Source organism: Grampus griseus, assembly GCF_964374135.1.
Source record: "Grampus griseus genome assembly, chromosome: X".
In the NCBI taxonomy this organism is placed as follows: Eukaryota; Metazoa; Chordata; class Mammalia; order Artiodactyla; family Delphinidae; genus Grampus; species Grampus griseus.
Genome location: NC_138999.1, coordinates 93,263,219 through 93,281,739, shown reverse-complemented (window position 1 = coordinate 93,281,739; position 18,521 = coordinate 93,263,219). Strand labels below are relative to the sequence as shown.

Here is an 18,521-nt window from a genome sequence, read left to right as displayed (position 1 = left end):
AGAAATATGGGCACATATGTATGTGTATAACTGATTCACTTTTTTATAAAGCAGAAACTAACACATCATTGTAAAGCAATTATACTCCAATTAAGATGTAAAAAAAAAAAAGTGGGTGGATCTGAGAACTGAATGCTACATGGTGTGCTGCCCATGTAGAAGAATATTACTATTCTACCATGTTTTGAAGAGAGACACAGAGTGATTCAGATACTTGTCTAAGGTAACCAGTACTGAGCAAAATTGTTGAACTTTGATTAGAGGGTGGCATTGATAGTCTCCCCTTGAACGATGTTTCCTGCTAAACAAATATTCAGGACCTTTGGTAAAGACAAAAGACCAAAAGACCAGTGATGGCTGAAGAGACACTGGCCCTCCTTCTTCTCCACGTCTGCCCTTGGGCCTCCTCTAGCCCGCTCAACTTGCCTCTCCCTCTGTCTTTCTATAATCAGAACCCTTGCTTTCCTTTAAGGCCCAACTCCACTATATCCAAACCACACTGATTTGTCTCTTCTCTGAACTCCTTGTTTGGATCATACATCCTTCTGAAAACCTCATGAAAGCTACAGACTTTTTCCCTCAAGGGATATGTGTTGGCATACATGCTTGCACACTCACATGCGTGAGTGCATGCACATGCGTACACGTGTATATACATGCACACACACACACATACTTTTGAGTATACCATTTTAGTCCCTGGACTAATTTAAAGAAGGCATTACCCTTAGGGCCAGATGAAAAAAATCTGGGAATAGGCAGCTTGCAAGTAGAATCATCCTCCTCCTTTGACTTTCACCCACCCTCCTCCAGCAACCTCTTCCCCAGACCCTAGCCTCCCCTCCTGCCTCTTATCCTCTAGCCTCCAGATGCCTTTTATTTCCCAAGGTTCATTACTACTTTGCCCTTACCCACCCACCTGGAGAGTCTCATTCCATCAGGACTCAGTCTGTCACAATGAGCTAGCTCACTTGACAGGCAGAGCCCAGATATTAAGTTTGACAGAGATTTGCAGATCAACTAGGACATATATTTGAACTGGGGTTTTCTGGAAATAATAGGGAGAGATCTGGGGGATGGGAGAAGCCCTTTCAGAACTACTGCTCATTTCACCTGTGAGAAAGACCCTTCCTGTCTACTCTAGAATGCATGATATACTTGATGTTGACCTACACAGAATTGAGATAACAGGCTGTAACCGAATATGAGGAGAGGACAAAAGCCAAGTCACTTAGATGATGATCTTCCCTAAACAGCTATCTTCAAACACCTTGCATCTGAGGTTCTGCTCCTGTTGCCACTGGCTTAACATTCCTTCTTCTCACACTGACCCCAACAGTTTATGTCAGGACTACCAAAGGAGAGGAGTTTAGGGGGAAGAAGTCCTTACAGAAACTGGCTGTGACTCCTTATGGAAGAATGTCCACTGGATGGAAAGCTTGTCCAGTGAGGCCACAGTGGTGGTGTAGGTGCAGATGAGAGTGACATTAGATCCAACAGTCACATTCACAAAATCGTCTGGGATGGTCACTTGCACTCCACGAACTGGACCTGAAAAGATAATCATCAAAAAACGATGGTACACACTCACATTCTGACGACATTTTTTTCATTACAAAGCACTTTCAATGACATCTTATTTGGGGAATCCAAGGTAAGGAGAATGTAGAATGAACCATATAGGAAAGTCGAGCAAGCAACTGGCATGGGGTAGGGGAGTTTCTAACAAATTACAATGTGAAGATGTTCAACTCCTACGTGATGGTGAGGTAATAACACTGAACTGGGAATTTCTTCTGTGTAAGGATGGCCTGACAAAGAGGTTCTTAAAGCGTTGTCCAAGGACCCAAAAAGTCCATGAGTATGGAGAACAACCAATTCAGTTTGCCCAGGGCTGATGAGGTTCTGTAGATATGGCGCTTTCAGTTTTAAAACCAGGTGAGTCTCAGGCAAGCTATACTGGTTTTGCCAGGACTTTCACTGCTTAAACCAGGAAAGTCCCAGTAAAACTAGATGAGTTGGTCATCCTAGCCCTGAGACCATTTTGGGGAGGCTACAAGATCAAAATGATGTTCATAATAATACTAAGTTGTTATTTTTTTCACTCTCATCTTCTCATGAGTGTACAACGGAGTGTTCCAGCAGTTACAGGACAAGTAATGATATTCCTCTAGTGGCTAATGGAATGCATGTTTGTGTATTTTTGTGTTTAAATTTCTTTTAGTTTTACTTTCTAATACAATAAATATAGATAGAAATAACCTACATAGCAAAAAGTCTTTTGGGCCCTCAACAATATTTAATTGAAAATTTTATTGGGATAATAGTAGATTCACACTCAATTCTAAGAAATAAGATGGAGATCCCATGTACACTTTACTCAGCACCCCCATGGTAACTTATTTTGTAAAACTACTGTATAATATCACAACCAGGACACTGACATTGATACAGTCCCCTGATTTTATTCATTTCAGGTTTCTCCAGTTTTACTTGTACTCCTGTGTGTGTATGCATTTAATTCTACACAATTTTATCACATGTGTAGGTTTGTGTATCCACAACCACAGTCAAGATACTGAACAGTCCACCACCACAAAGATCCCTCATATTTCCCTTCCATAATCGCACTCACCTCCCTCCTGTACCCCATCCCTGATCCTAAGCATTGGCAACCACTAACCTGTCTTCCATTTCTAAAATTTTGTCATTTCATAAATGTTACGTAAATGGAAGCATGGTAACCTTTTTGCTGATTAGCTTTTTTTCACTCAGCATAATTACCTAGGAATTCATCCAAATTGTTCTGTGTATCAGTAGTTCATTGCCTTTTATTGCTTAGTAACATTCAATGTTATGTATGTACCATCATTTGTTTAACCATTTACCCATTTAGGGACATCTGGGTTGTTTCTAGTTTTTAGCAGTTGAATAAAACTCCAACAAACATTCATGTACAGATTTTTGTATGAGGATAAATTCCCATGTCTCTGGGATAAATTCCCAAGAGTGCAATTGCTGGGTTAGATGGTAGTTACATGTTTAGTTTTACTAAAAGTAAAAGCAAAAAACAGCCACACTGTTTTCCAAAGTGTATGAGCGGTTCAGCCTCTCCACATCCTCATCAGCATTTGGTGCTGTCACTATTTTCTAATTTAGCCATTCTAATAGGTGCGTAGTAATATATTATTGTGATTTTAATTTGCATTCCCCTAATGCAAATTAATGATGCTAAATAACTTTTCCTGTGATTATTTGCCATTTGTATATCTTCCTCAGCAAAATGTCTTTTGCCCATTTTCTGACTGCTTAATTTTTTACTGTTGAATTTTGAGAGTTCTCTATACAACCTAGATGCTAGTCTTTTGTTGGGTAGAGCGAACATTATTTCTTCCTTTCCTATCTGTATGTCTTTAATTAATTTTTATTGCCTTATTACAGCAGCTATAACTTCCAGTATTTTATTGAATAAGAGAGTTGAGAAAGTAGACATCCTTGCCTTGTCCCCAGTCTTAGGGGAAAAGCATTCAGTATTTCACCATTAAATACAATGTTAGCTATAGGATATTTGTAGATGTTCTTTATCAAGTTAAGGGAATTCTGCCATGGGTTGAATTGGGGCCCCCAAAAGGATACGAACAAGTGCTAATCCCTGGTGCCTGTGAATGTGATCTTATTTGGAAACAGGGTCTTTGCAATGTAATTAATGATGACATAGATCACCCTGGATTTAAGGTGGGGCCTAAACCCAATGACTGCCGTCATTATAAGAACAAGGAGAGTGAGATTTGTCACACAGATACATAGAAGGAAAGGCCATGTGAAGATGGAGTCAGAAATTGGAGTGAAGCATATACAAGCCAGGAACGCCAAGAATTGCTAGCAGCAAGCTAGGAGAAAGGCATGGCATGGATTCTCCAGAATCAATTCTGCCAGCACTTTGACTTTGGAATTTTGGCCTCCAGAACGGTGAGAGAATAAATTTGTCTGTTTTAAGCCACCCAGTTTATGGCGATTTGTTGCAGCAGCTTTTGGAAACTAACACATCGTCTATTCCTAACATGCTAAGAGGTTTTGGGTTTTTTGTTTTGGTTTTTTGGTTTCTCTCTTTCATGAATGGGTGTTGGATTTTGTCAGGTACTTTTTCTGTATCAATTGATATGCTCTTTTTTTTTTAAGTTAGCCTGTTGATATGAGAGATTACACTGAATGGTTTACCCCAACTATGCAAGGCCGGTTCAACACTTGAAAATTGATTAATGTAACTCATCACAGCAATAGGCTAAAGAAAAATATCACATGATCATATCAATTTATTCAGAGAAAGCGTTTGACAAAATCCAACATGCATTCATGATAAAAGTTCTCAATAAACTAGGAACAGAGGACTTCTTCAACTTGATGAAGAACATTTACAAAAACCCTACAGCTAACATCATACTTAATGGTGAAAAACTAGAAGCTTTCCTACTAAGGTCAGGAACAAGGCAAGGATATCCCCTTTCATCACTCCTTTTCAACCTCATACTGGAAGCCTAGCTAATGCAATAAGACATAAAAAGGGAATAAAAGGTACACAGATTGTGAAGGAAACAAGAGATGACATGACTGCCTATGTAGAAAATCCAAAAGAATCAGCAAAAATCTCCTGAAACTAATAAATGATTATTGCAAATTTTCGGGATACAAGGTTAATGTACAAAACTTTATCGCTTTCCTATCTATAAACGGGACTCTACTCAATATTCTGGGATAACCTATATGGGAAAAGAACCTTAAAAAGAACGAATATATGTATATGTATAACTGAATCACTTTGCTGTACACCTGAAACTAACACAACTTTGTAAATCAACTATACTATAATAAAATTAAAATCAAAAAAACACAATACAATTTACATTAGCACTCCCAGAAATGAAATACTTCAGTGTAAGTCTAACAAAATACGTACAAGATCTGTATGAGGAAAACTAAAAAATTCTGATGAAAGAAATCAGACAAGAATTAATAAATGGAGAGATATTCCATGTTTAAGGAAGACTCAATATTTCCGAGATATCAGTTCTTCCCAACTTCATCTATGGACTCAATGTAATCCCAGTCAAAATCCCAGCAAGTTATTATGTGGATAGCAACAAAGTTATTCCAAAGTTTATATGGCGAGGCAAAAGACCCAGAATAACCAAGACAAATACTGAAGGAGAAAAACAAAGTTGGAGGACTGACACTAACCAACTTAAAGACTTCCTATTAAGCTATAGTAATCAAGACTGTGTAATACTGATGAAAGAATAGACAAATAGATCAATGGAACAGAATAGAGAGGCCAGAAGTAGACCCACATAAATATAGTCAACCGATCTTTGACAAAGGAGCAAAGGCAATACAATGGAGGAAAGAAAATCTTCCCAACAAATGGTTCTGGAACAACTGGATTTCCATGTGCCAAAAAAAAAGGATCTAGACATAGAACTTACACATTTCACAAAAATTATCTCAAAATGGATCACAGATCTAAATGTAAAAAGCAAAGGTATAAAACTCCTACAACATAACATAAGAGAAAATCTAGATGACCTTGGGTTTGATGATGACACCAAAAACATGATATTTACAGAAGACAAAGATAATAAAGGACCATTATCCAAAATATACAAAGAACTCTTAAAACTCAATAATAAGAAAGCAAACAACCAGATTATAAAATGGCAAAGACCTTAAAGAGACAGCTCACCAAAGGTGCTATATAGATGGCAAATGAGCATATGAAAAGATGCTCCACATTTTATGTCAGCAGGGAAATGCAAATTAAAACAACACTACTGGGGGACTTCCCTGGTGGTCCAGTGGTTAAGACTCTGCGCTTCTAATGTAGGGGGACAGGTTCGATCCCTGGTCGGGGAACTAAGATTCCACATGCCGCATGGCGCAACCAAAATTTTTTTTAAATTTTTAAAAAAAATCCACAACAGTGACACACTGAATGCTGATGAGGATGTGGAGCACCAGCAACATTTGTTGCTGGTGGGAATGTAAAATGGTACAGGCATTTTGAGATAGTTTGGTGGTTTCTTACAAAACTAAACATACTCTTACCATACTATCCAGCAATTGTGTTCCTTGATATTTAACCAAAGAAGTTGAAGACTTATGTCTACACAAAAATCTGCACACAGGTTTATAGCAGCTTTATTTATAACTGCCAAAACTTGGAAGCAACCAAGATGTCCTTCAGTAAGTGAATGGATTGATAAACTGTGGTACATCCAGACACTGACAATATTATTCAGTGCTAAAAAGAAATGAGCTATCAAGCCATGAAAAGACATGGAGGAACCTTAAATGCATATTCCTAAGTGAAAGAAGCCAATTTGAAAAGGCTACACACTGTATGATTCCAACTATATGACATTGTGGAAAAGGCAAAACTATGCAGACAGTAAAAAGATGAGCGGTCGACAGGGGTTGGTGTAGAGGAAGACATCAATAAGTGGAGCACAGAGGATTTTTAGGGGAGTGAAAATACTCTGTACAATAATATAATGGTAGATACATGTGATTATACGTTTGTCAAAACCTACAGGCATTGTGTTAGAAAACTCCTACTTAAATCTTTTATTTTAGCAGACAGTCACTTTTGTTTTATGTTTTGCACACAGGTCTTGGCCTATTTTTGCATATTTCTAATGCCAGTTTAATTTTTGTGGTGTTGTTTTGGTCTGTTTGGTTATCTGGGGTCACCAGGGCTTCTATTTATCCCTGACCCCGTCGCCTGAGCACGTGGAAGCATTTCCCTAGGTCAGGTTTCTGCGTATCTCTCAGTGGGAGACAGGTATGGCAGGACACTCCTATTGGAACCCCCAGCTGCCCTGGTGTCTCTTTGTGGGGGAGGAGAGACAAAGAGCCTTCTAGAACCAGATACTTTCTGTGGTTTCATCCCTCTTATCTGTTCCACCCTCCCTCCTCAGTATCGCTAGGTGAAAGTAGGGAGTCTCAGGCCCAGTGAGGAAGGAGATTGCTTCTTTTGTCTACTATCGTTGGTGGGTCTCCTGATGATTGCCCCTTGCCAGTGGTGTTGAGCTCATCTGATGTTAGAGGGACTCCCACTCAGTTTGGGGGAAGAATCAGTCTCCCTGTGGGCTGCTATGTTAGGATCAAGAAATGCCAGGACTGGGGCCCCTTCCTCCTTTGGATAAAGAGGCATAAGATACCCTGCCTCTCTGTAGTTCCCAGGGTCCAAGCCAGTTTGCTTTCTTCTTACTATCTTTCAGAGTTTTCCCTTGGTTGTCTCTTGCATTATTTCCAGGGAGGCTTTATACTTGTGCTTAGTAGGGAGAAGCAAGGAGACACAGATCTATGTCATTTTGCCCAAACCAGAAATCTCCCTCAAGATTTAAGACTGTAAAAGGGGCCTAAGAGAACTATTGGCCTTAGAAAAGGATCTGCTTCCCATACGATTTAGAGGAATACCAAAGAGCTCCCTACCCCAAAATCCAGCCTACCACTGTACTTGAAATCCTTAGTACTATGTAAACATTTTCCCAAGGGATGTTATAGGGGACAATATTTTGGGTAACACTATAGAGGCATTGGCTCATGGTAATAACTGGTTATTATCCATTGCGAAGTCAGAGTATAGAAGCTTTCCCGGATGGAACATAAGACTGTCAGGCAAGTATTAGAAAAGGTCAAGTTTAAGAGGTGCTCTCTATGCTGCAGGGGGGCTAGAGTGAGAACGCTAGCTGCCTTCCAGGTTGGGACAGGATGAGGATACAAAGATGGTGGGAAGATCAGAGGAAATAGTACAGAAAGACAAATTCCTGGCCCCCTTCCCAAAGACAACTTTAATTTTATTTTTTCTTAATGACAGTGGTCAGGCAAAAGGAACTCAGAGAATTAAACATTTTGAAAATTTTAAAGAAAAAGCAAACCATGGTACTGATTACCCTTGGTTTCCTGGATTCAATAGCCATGTCCTTTGTCACAGCCAGGCCATCTGGTCCAGCTGCTTCTCTGTTAGAGTTGGCTGTTTACATGGAAACCAATGTCTTGATGAATTGAGAGAAGTGTTTTAGGGTAGACACCAATGCAGCACCTTCTAACTCCATGCGGTTTTCCCTTTCCCAATGTTCTCCTCCCTATGTGTTTATGGTTCCCATAATGCGTATCCCCAAAACAAAATTGGCCTGCAGAAATCAGCTACATTTTCTGATGGAAAGTTCACTGGAGAAAGCTAAGTGACTCTCTCCTGCCCTCAGAAGCCCATCTCATTTCTCCTGGAAGTTAGCCACATCCACCTCTGGCTATGCCCAAATAGTGACTTCCAAATGTCTTTAAAGCATCCAAAATTAAAGGGATAGAATGGGGATTCGGTGGCCATTAAAGTTCCCATAAACTTTCCCCTAAAAAAGGGATGTTGAAGGTATTATTTGGCCATCATTTTTGTCCTCTATTTTATGTCCCAGTATCTATTATGGGATTGGCTAAAGGTAATAATTTATGATAGGTAAGGCAAAAAAAGAACAAAAACCAAAAACAAACCAAAAAAGCCTTTAAGGGCTACCCTTGACAAAAGTGCCTGAAGGCAGAGTAAACACAATTCTCACACAAGGTAAGCCATGGAAGAAGTCTTGATGCCTATCAGTTAGTATCTGTTGAACACCTATTTTCTGCCACAAACAGTGCTAACACTGGGGAAATACTAATGAACAAGACAGACAAAATCTCTGCCTGCCATGTCAACGCATGAGGAACCATTTATAGTACAGACCAGAATGGAGGCAAATGAAAATCAAGGATTTGGGATTTTCAACGTATTTTTAATAGAAGACATATAAATATGTAAATTGAGATCTGTAAAAGCTCAACAATATCACCTCGGAATAAGTATGGTAACCTCCAAATCTACTGTGAGACAACATATTTTTAAGAATACGACACATTGTTCTGTAAATAGGTAACAATTGGCAAGGCAATATTTCCAGGCCATTTTTATTGCCCTGATTCCCAATACTCAGCACCATAATCAATCCTTAAATTCTGAAGAAAAGACAGTTTTCAGAAACTGTCCATCTCTAATATAATGACAATACATTTCGGAGCTGAGTTATATATTTCCAGATGAACTTTAAAAAAAATGTCACATCATTCAATTAGTGCACACTCACTACTTAAACCTCTGAGACCACTGTCTATCCCAGCACTGTCCAATAGAACTTTCTGTGATGATGGAAATGTTCTACAGCTGTGCTGTCCAGTTCAGTAGCCATTACCCACGTGTAGCTATGGAACACCTGAAATGTGGCTAGTGTGACTGAAGAACAGAATTTCTTATTTTATTTAATTTGAATTCATTTATATTTAAATAGCCACATGTGGATAGTGAACAGTACAAATTTAGTCTTAAACTGAAAGTGATTCTGTGTGTGTCAGGAAAAAAAAATGTTCCCTTCCTTTGGATTCATTTAGTTTAAATTGAGAAATTATTTAAAAATTGAAAAAGTCAGAAAAAATCTCCACATTGACAAGACTGTGAATAAACAGCAAAATAAAGATTAGTACCTGATTTAAACAAAACTCAGAATTGCAATTTCACTCACTGACCTGGCTGAATTAAAAACAACACCCCCCAAAAAAAACACATACATGGTTGAAATATGTGTGACTGCTTTTAAAAATCAGTGAATACTATTAAAGGAAAATAATCCAAGTTGTATACACTTGAGTTAATCAACACTCTAGAAAGATTTTAAATGCCTCATGTTTTGGTAATGATTGTTCATTCATCTATTTAATGCCTACAATGTGGAAGGCACTTTGCTTGTAGGGGGATTATTATTCTCCTGTTATACCAAATAGCCATATTTGACCTGATGCATTTGAAGTGATTTAATTTCCAGCAACTTCATGCAAAATTGCTTCATTTTTGAGTTAGGGAATAATATAACCAAATGATCACTAACTTTATGGATCTGACTGCAAAACCAAAGTTCAAATATATTACGGCATTAAAATGCATAGCACGTACCTTCCGAGAATGGAAACAACATTAACATATCTTTCCAACAGGTGACTAATATATATTACAAGCATCTAAAATGATATGCTTGAACTTTTGCAAAAGACATTTTTTTTTTGCAGAAGACATTGTTGATTCACATTATTTTCCTGAAGTAGAATTTAACCCAACTTCCTTAGAAGTCAGCAGAAAGGTTTTCATTAAAATAAAATCAGTCATGCTTACCTGTACAAAAAATTCATTTTATATATGTAAGTGAAAATCATTTCTGGATGCTTGGGGTTTGAGGAGGTAATCCACTGTTTTATTTTTCCACCTTTATTCAAATATGATTTACATATAACATCGTGTAAGTTTAAGCTGTACAAAGTGTTGATTTGATATATATTTCAAAATGATTACCACCATAGCATTAACTAACACTTCCATCACATCACATAATTATGTTTTCTTTTTTGTGGTGACAATATTTAAGATCTACCCTCTTAAAAACTTTCAACCATATAGTACAGTATTGTCAATTATAGTCACCATGCTGTACATTAGATCCCCAGAACTTATTCATCTTCTAACCGGAAGTTTATACCCTTCGAACAACATCTCTACATTACCGCACACCAACCACCCCTGGTAACCACTGCTATACTCTCTGTTTCTATGAATTCAGTTTTTTGTTTTTAGATACAATTCTACATATGAGTGAGATCATACAGTGTTTGTCTTTCTCTGACTTATTTCACTTTGCATAATGCCCTTAAGGTCCATCCATGTCACGAATGGCAAGATTTCGGAAGGTAGTTAATTCTTTCAGTAAACCTTTCCTATGTGCCCACCATGTGCCAAGCACCATGCTTGACACCAAAAATGTGACATTCTTCCTGACCAGGAAACAAGTCCAGGTAGGACATCAAATTACACATGGATGGAAACATTACCTCACAGCCATTTCTGGATCAACTGATGGACACTACTAACGCCAGGCATACATTACTGAAGTCTTTCTTTCTCTGACTTCCATACTTATGTAAGCAAACAACAATATATTGTAGCATATATTGTACCATATTTCCATTCTATCTACTAGACTGACACTACCACATTTTGCTTTGGGCCAGCTAAATTGTATATGTACACTATACACCAACAAAAACAGTTATACAGTAATTTAAAAACAAAGTCTCTGAAGTATTTATTGGTCACTCTGATTGGGCTTTGTTCCAAAAGTCATAATCAAGTAAGATCCTGACACCATCTAAGTAAGTTTTAAACAATAAAAAAAAATGTATACAAGGTATAAACCCAATTTTGTAATGTAATACATACACTTGCAAAGGAAAAAAATAAGAAATTCACCCAAATCTCTGGTAAGATTTCTGGTGACTTTTATTTTCTTATTTATACATTTCCGTATTTCCAACCTCTCTACAAAGACCATACATTACACTTATAATCGGTAAAAATTATATATATATATATATATATATATATATATATATATATGTTTGTTAGAGTGAACAACCACTCTTGCAACTGTTCTGAAACTGGCATCTAGTATAGGCCAGAGAAAGGCGTCACATAGGGAAGTAGGTGTTGACTACAGGTGTGATTTTTAGAGGGCTAGTGCAGAAGGCCCAGGGGCGACCCAATTAGCTAATGACTGGAATCTCTTTAAAAGGAACAAAGACTTTCACTGTCTAAAGTTAAGGTTTTAAAATGAATATCCCTGGGGGAAAGGGAAAATAGTAACATATGTTCCCACTAGGATGGAAATTGAGAAAGGCAGCTTTTTCCAGCTCTAAGTCCTGGTTAGATCACTGGATAAATGCAGTATTGCCTTCTGGTGACTCCACGGAACATGTTTGTTTAAACAGTAACGAACATTTAGAGAGCTATTACTAAATACCATATAGTTTTGAAAAGTAACACTTTTTTCTGATTATAAAAATTATGTAATATTCTTTGTAGAAACCGTGGAAAATATGAAAAAGGCAGAGAATAAGATAAAAAAAATCTATAATCCCAGCAGCCGGAGGCAATCACCATGAGCAGTTTGGTATATAACCTTCTAGTAATTTATTCTAGGAATGTGGGTATATCCTGCTTTTTCACTCAATATTTTATCCTGAGCATTTTCTTATGTCATTAAATATGTTTAGTAAACCTCATTCTAATAACTGCCCAATATTACTGATGGCTTAAAAATATCATTTCTTGGGTAAACAACCTTCTTGTATCTACCATGGACCTAATTTATCATAAGAACAGATTCAAAATGTATCCGGTATTTGAAAAAACTGGCCAAGGGGTTTTTCTGAATTAGTGATCTCTCCTGGGCCTACCAACATTAGGATTTTGACTCTAAAAATAATTTTGTTCCACTCAAACCCCTAAGAACACCCATAGTGTGCACAATGATAAAACACTCACATATTTTCCTAAACACAGTCTTATGTTTGGAAAAGGACAACTCTTAAGAAATGTTAGATAGTAAAGCATGGCAGGCACTCCCGGCCAGGCTTAGCAAGTCAATCAAAATGAGTTTGAAGGAAATGCTGAAGTAAAACAGAGAAAAATGTATCCTTGGCACAAACTTCAGCTTCTGAGTAAATTCATCTGTTCAACTTTCAAACGAAAAAAAGGGAGATACTGTGATTTTCCTGTGAAAGAAATCCTTATTCAGAAACTACATAAAACAATTCTATTTACAGGCTGGGCCCCCAAAATATCGGCATGACACATATTTGCTGAGCAAGATTTCCGAAAATTATTTTATTCAGCATACGAATCATAGTTCCTTTTAAGCACAGGAGGGGAATAGTCTATGTAAAAATTTGTGATTTCAGTTTAAAAAGAAACTCTATTCCCAATGATCTGTGGTCGGTTGGAGATCCTTTCCTTACCTGCAAGGCAGCTTAGGATCAGAAAGACCTTCCAAAATGTGAACACCATCGTGCCAAGGTTCGCTGAGCGCGGCCAGGGTCCAGTAGCTCTCCTGGGCTAGGCTGAGTCTCAAACTGGCTTCTTCAGTCACACCGAGGTTTGCCAGTCTTATCTGCTGGCATCACCAAGCAAACAAGCCTCTTCGGGCTTACTTATTGGGTACAGACCTTTCTCAGAGCAGATGTGTGTTTCTTTGAAACACTTTTCATGGGGCGTGTTTCCTTGACATATTTGCTACTGTGTTAATAATAAACCCACATATTTAAATTCTTCAATCTTACACAGATTCTCTAAGTTTTATTGTTTAAAATCAATCTTATTGAAAAGTTATACTTGGGGGGGAAAGATATAATTGGAAGAGAGCCTATATAAATAAAAGTTGACAAGGCTAATTAATTTCAAATACTTCTATAAAAGTCTCAGGGCATTGATTCACTAACCTTTTACAAATTAAGTTAGCAAATTGGTGCTCTAAGATTTTCTCAGGGGACAGGGTTCACAGGAAGGGCACAGCGGACATGAAGTAAGAAAGCATTCATTTCTATGAGAACAAACTCTGGACATGTCACACTTTTGTGAAGCCCTAGCAGTAGGATGAATTGCATGCTTTTGTCTTCCAAGTTAGAAACCCTATAGCATTTATTCATCCACCTAATTTTGCAAAATCAGGTGAATGAATAAATGCTTTAAGACTTCCATTGGATGAGCCTGAATTTTTGCAGAATTAGGATACTGAATAGGTACCACAGAGTTAACTTGGAAAGGGGGTTCACTAGAAAGGAATGGCAGGCTGCAGAGATGAGAGGCCTTCAATTGAACATGAACTTCTAACAAAGTTGCTCTCATGCTTATGTTACCCTGAGATACATAAGGGCTTCCTCTGGCTCTTCACCTGCAAGCTCTAAATGCTGGTGTTTCTGTCTCTACAGTAGTTCTCAGATTTGTCCCTTCTCCAGTCTGCTGCTTCCATCCCGGTCCAGGCACGCAGCTCCTCGCCTCTAGTCTACTGTAGCAGCTTCCTAAATGGTCTCCCTGACTCCTTCCCCCTTCACTCCGTGTACCAGCCACATGCCAATGTTCCAATCTTGATCACGCATCTTCAATGACACCATTATGGACTCTTTCATCAAGTCCAAAGTCCTTATTCTGAATTCCCAGCCTTCCAGCCTCTGGTCCTCACCTCATCTGAGCTTAAGTCATGTTAAGTCATCCACCTGAAAAATGCTGTCAAAGGTTATTGCCTCAAAGTGTTCAGTCCCATGAAATATGTGCAAGTTGCAGTGAGATGTTTTATGAATTTTAATTCACAGGAAATATTTGACACCATCTCATCTCAGCCAAGCCGGTTTCCCACTGCTCCTCAGAAAGCCATTTTGCTCTCATCAGGTATGATACCTTCTCAAAGCCTTCTCTGTCCATGTTCATGTCTGATGCCAAACTTTGGCTTCAGGTGAATTCCATCACTACTTAGAACTTTCTCCTCCCTGCTTTTGCTCTCTAAGCATATTCTTAGCACAGATCAGTCATGCTGTCCTATGTGAAAATTTTGAAGAGCCCGCAAACCGCCCCTCTCTGGGCTCCCTCTTGGATAAATCTGTATTGTACTTAGATCCAATACCCTACAGTTGGCTCCTGATTACTCTTCAGTAGTCTCCTGTTTATTAATGGGGTCTCCCCTAAATCCACTGGCTGTGAGCCCCTCCAGGGCAGGGACCAGGTCTTATACAAGGAGTTCCCAACTTAAGAAAGGGTATGCCCCAGAATGTATTGGTAAGCCCATTGTTTGAACCCAGGAGTACACATTCCTGCTAAAGCAATGCTATAAATGAAGTCTCATTCCCAAACCTACGCAGAGCATAGTCTAGCGCTGGCTTGAATTCTGGGTGCTGGGCAATGTAGGGGAGGGGAGGAGAAGAAGGGGCAGCAGGTGGCAGAGAAAGAACATTCCTTTCCTTTCCCAAGACACAGGTTGAGCACAAGGCAACGTTTTTTCCCAAATAACTATTACATGTCTTTGTCACCCACCTTCCCTTCTGCCCCCCACCCTCGTGGTCCACTGGCCCCTTGTGTACCTAGGCTTCCCTAAGGGAGGGTCTTACTCCCCCAAAATCCTGTGCGGAAAAATTACTGTTTTCTTTCCAATCCTATTCCTCCAAGAAACACACTCCCTCCTCTGTATAAGCAGGTATCAGCTCCATACTAGGAGGGAACAAAATCAATTGCCATGAACATTCACCAACCTGTTTACACTATTGAAAATAGAACGCTTGTCTTCCCCCAGGTAAATCTCTGAACAGGAGTATCAGGCAATGAATAAAGACAAATGGTCTGAGGGAGGTTTTACAGAGGAGGACAACTTGTAGGGCAGCCTTCTGGAGGTCCACACCAGCTCTTCTCAGCCTTGGTTCTGCCTTTACCTCTGAGCCACCAAGCCTCCGAGAGACCCATAGTTTTCATAATGGCTCCTCTGGAAGTAATACTGGCTTTTCCAGTGGTGGGGAGCTGGAATGGGGAAAGAAATCTCTGAGTCCGGTGTTTATCAGCTAAAGACTTCCTGTGTTTCCTTCCGTGTGCCATAGATGATATAGTAGGGTGATTATATAATTAATCATAAAACTAGGACAGTTTTGAGAGTGAAAGTGGTGCTATTAGCAATTACATGAGACAGATAGTGTAAACCGTGACAGTCCCAGGCAAACCTGAACGTCTGGCCTCCTGCCCCCAGGAGAGTGCTAAGCACAAAGCAGGTGCTAAATAAGAGGCTGCTGATTAATTCAGTATGTCCAGGGTGATTGGCCCTGAGATGGGGAGTGGAGGGTATAGCTTAAGGCTATTGCCAAAATCCATCTGCACCAGAACCTCTCATACAAACACAAAACACTCTAGAAAATTTAAGTAAAATGCTTACACTGTTGCTATGTGGGAACTAACTTGGACAGGTAGAGCTCTGTTAAAATAAGAGATCATCTAAAGTTTCCACTTCGGACTGAATTTTGATGTCATTGACTATTGCTCAGAAGAAGCGAGTCATTAACTGGCATGTGAAATATTATCAAATATCTTGCAGAGTTTTACAGAGCTTTACAATTTTCAAACTGCTTTTCCATTTTATCTTCACAACTGATAATAAAATAGGGCAGGTATTATCTACATTCTCTGTATAAGAAAACAGAGGCTCAGAAACGTTGTGTCTTTCCCAAGGCCACAGAGCACGGATTAGATGCTGTCCTTCCTGTCACACTGCACAGTGTAACTGTATCGTAACAAACATGCCACTGCCTTCAGGGTTCTTCTCTGGGAACTTTCAGAAACGTGCACTATCTGACTTATCCCTCATTTTTTTTATACTTAAAAATTACAAAAGTAATACATTTTGACTGTAAAGGGATTTCAAAGAACAAAGAAGCATACAGAGGATAAAAAGAAAGTCTCCATTCTCTCACCCACATGTGTAATCTCATGCCATGTTCCCAAGCAATGGGAGTTTTTCATTTTTCTCAGCCTTTCTATGAATTTACACACATGCACATAAGGTGGGTTTTTTCTTTTTTTTTTTTAAGGTAATCATAACATATGTATTGTTCTATTAAGTTGGTTTTTTTCCCCCCAGAAAGCGCTTTTGTTATCTCTTTATGTCACCATGTACAAGTACATCTATAGATCTACCTTATCCGTTTTAAGGCTATATGGTATTTCATAGTATGAATGTACAATACCACAACTTACTTTACCATTCTCCTCTTGGTGAATTCTTAGGTCATTTCCAGTATTTCACTATTATAAACAATGGTGAAATGAACATCCTTTTGCTTATATTTCTGCCCACTTATGTGATTATTTCTGTAGATTAGGTACCTAGAAATGGAATTGCTGGATGATCAAGGGGTATGAACATTTTAATTTGGGGCAGATTATGAAACATTGCTCACCAGAAATTCTTTACAAATCTACACCTCCATTAAGAGCGTATGAGAGTGCCCGTTTCTCCACAGCCTTGTCCACAATGAAATTTATCAGTCTTTTAATTTTATTAGTATCATGGATGAAAACTGGTATTGCATTGTTGTTTTAATCTGTATTTCTCTAATGAGGTTAAGCCTCTTTTCATAGATTTACTGGCCTAATTTCTGTTCCTTTTCCTGTAAACTGCCTGTTTTATGACCTTATACCATTTTCTCACTGAGTTATCTTTGCATATTGTAGAAGTACTCTTTACAGTTATGAATCTTAATCTGAGTTTGGTACATACATTACAAATATTTTCTTCCAGCCCATCACTTTTTTAAAAAATTTGTCTTTTAGTATAAAGAAGTTTGCATTTTGTCGTAGTTAAATCTAGCAATTTTTTTTCTTTGCAGCTTCTGAGTTTCATGTCTTCTTTAAGAAATCCTTCTCTAATCCAAGACTATAGAAATATTATTATATAATGTTAATATTAATATATAATATTATACTTTCTTCTAGTGTTTCTATCATTTTGTCCCATCTTTCAGTTATGGCAATTCTCCCCTTCCACTTTCTCAGGCCAAAAGCCTTTGTGTTATCCTTGACTCCTCTGCTTCCCTCATGGACCACAACTAATTCATCAGCAAATTCTTCTGGGTTCGTGTTCAAAATATACCCAGGCTCTGACCACTTTTCCCACCTTTCACCGTTACCATCTGAGTCTCAGTCGCCATCATCAATTGCCTGGCTCACTGCAATAGGTCCCTAACTGGTCTCCTTGCTTCGCCTTTGTCCCCCTTGTCTATTCTCACGGCAACTGGAGTGATTCTTTTCTATGTAAGTCAGATTACGTCTCACTTGTGCTCAAGATCCTCCAATAGTTCCCAATTTCTCTCACAGTAAAAGCCAAAGTCTTTAAAATGACTTAGAAGACCCTAAGGTGATCTGCATCACCCATTCCACACCTCTCCAACCTTATCTCCTACCATTCTTCCCTCTCACTCTGCTCCAGCCACCTGCTCTTCTTGTTGACCTTCCACACCAGCCAGGCATGCTCCCACTTTTTAGGGCATTTTCACTGGCAGTTGCCTCTGTCTGTGACACTCTAACCCCAGATATCAACAGGGCAAACTCCCTCATCTTCACGTCTTTGCTCAAATGTCAGTTTTCAACGTCTCCCTTATTCACACAATTTAAAACTGCAGCTGTCCCCACTCCAGCCCTCCCAGTCCCCACTAGCTTTTCCTTTTTTCATAGCACTCATTAACGTCCAACATACTATACAGCTTACTTATTGTTTACTTTTTCACCCAACTAGAAAGTAAGTTTCAAGAGGGCAGGAATTTCTGTCTGTTTTACCAAGGGCCTAGAATGGTGCCTTACACGTACCAGGTACTCAATAATTTTTTGTTAAATGAACAAATTTGTGAATTTGGATTTAATCCATTTGGAATTTATTTTTGTGTATTGTGTGACATACGGCGAAATATTTTTTTAACGCCCTAATGTCCTAAATTAGAGCAAATCCTTACCCTTTAAGGGAATTTTCTCTTTGAAAATAGCTAGTTCATTTGAGGCTAATTCTAATAGTGAAGGTAGGTGATCAAGTTCAGTA

At 38.7% G+C, this 18,521-nt stretch overlaps 1 protein-coding gene across 1 annotated transcript in view; it reads right to left on the bottom strand.

The window, feature by feature from the left end:
- Nucleotides 1–12,970, bottom strand: part of VSIG1 (V-set and immunoglobulin domain containing 1) — a gene marked incomplete at both ends in the record, with an annotated part of 33,086 nt that extends 20,116 nt beyond the window's left edge. Inside the window, 2 exons of the mRNA XM_082646878.1 lie at nt 1,391–1,551; nt 12,922–12,970. Coding sequence (XP_082503004.1) covers nt 1,391–1,551; nt 12,922–12,970 — 210 coding nt within the window. The remainder of the gene's footprint in view (nt 1–1,390; nt 1,552–12,921) is intronic.
- Between the last annotated feature and the right edge of the window lie 5,551 nt (nt 12,971–18,521).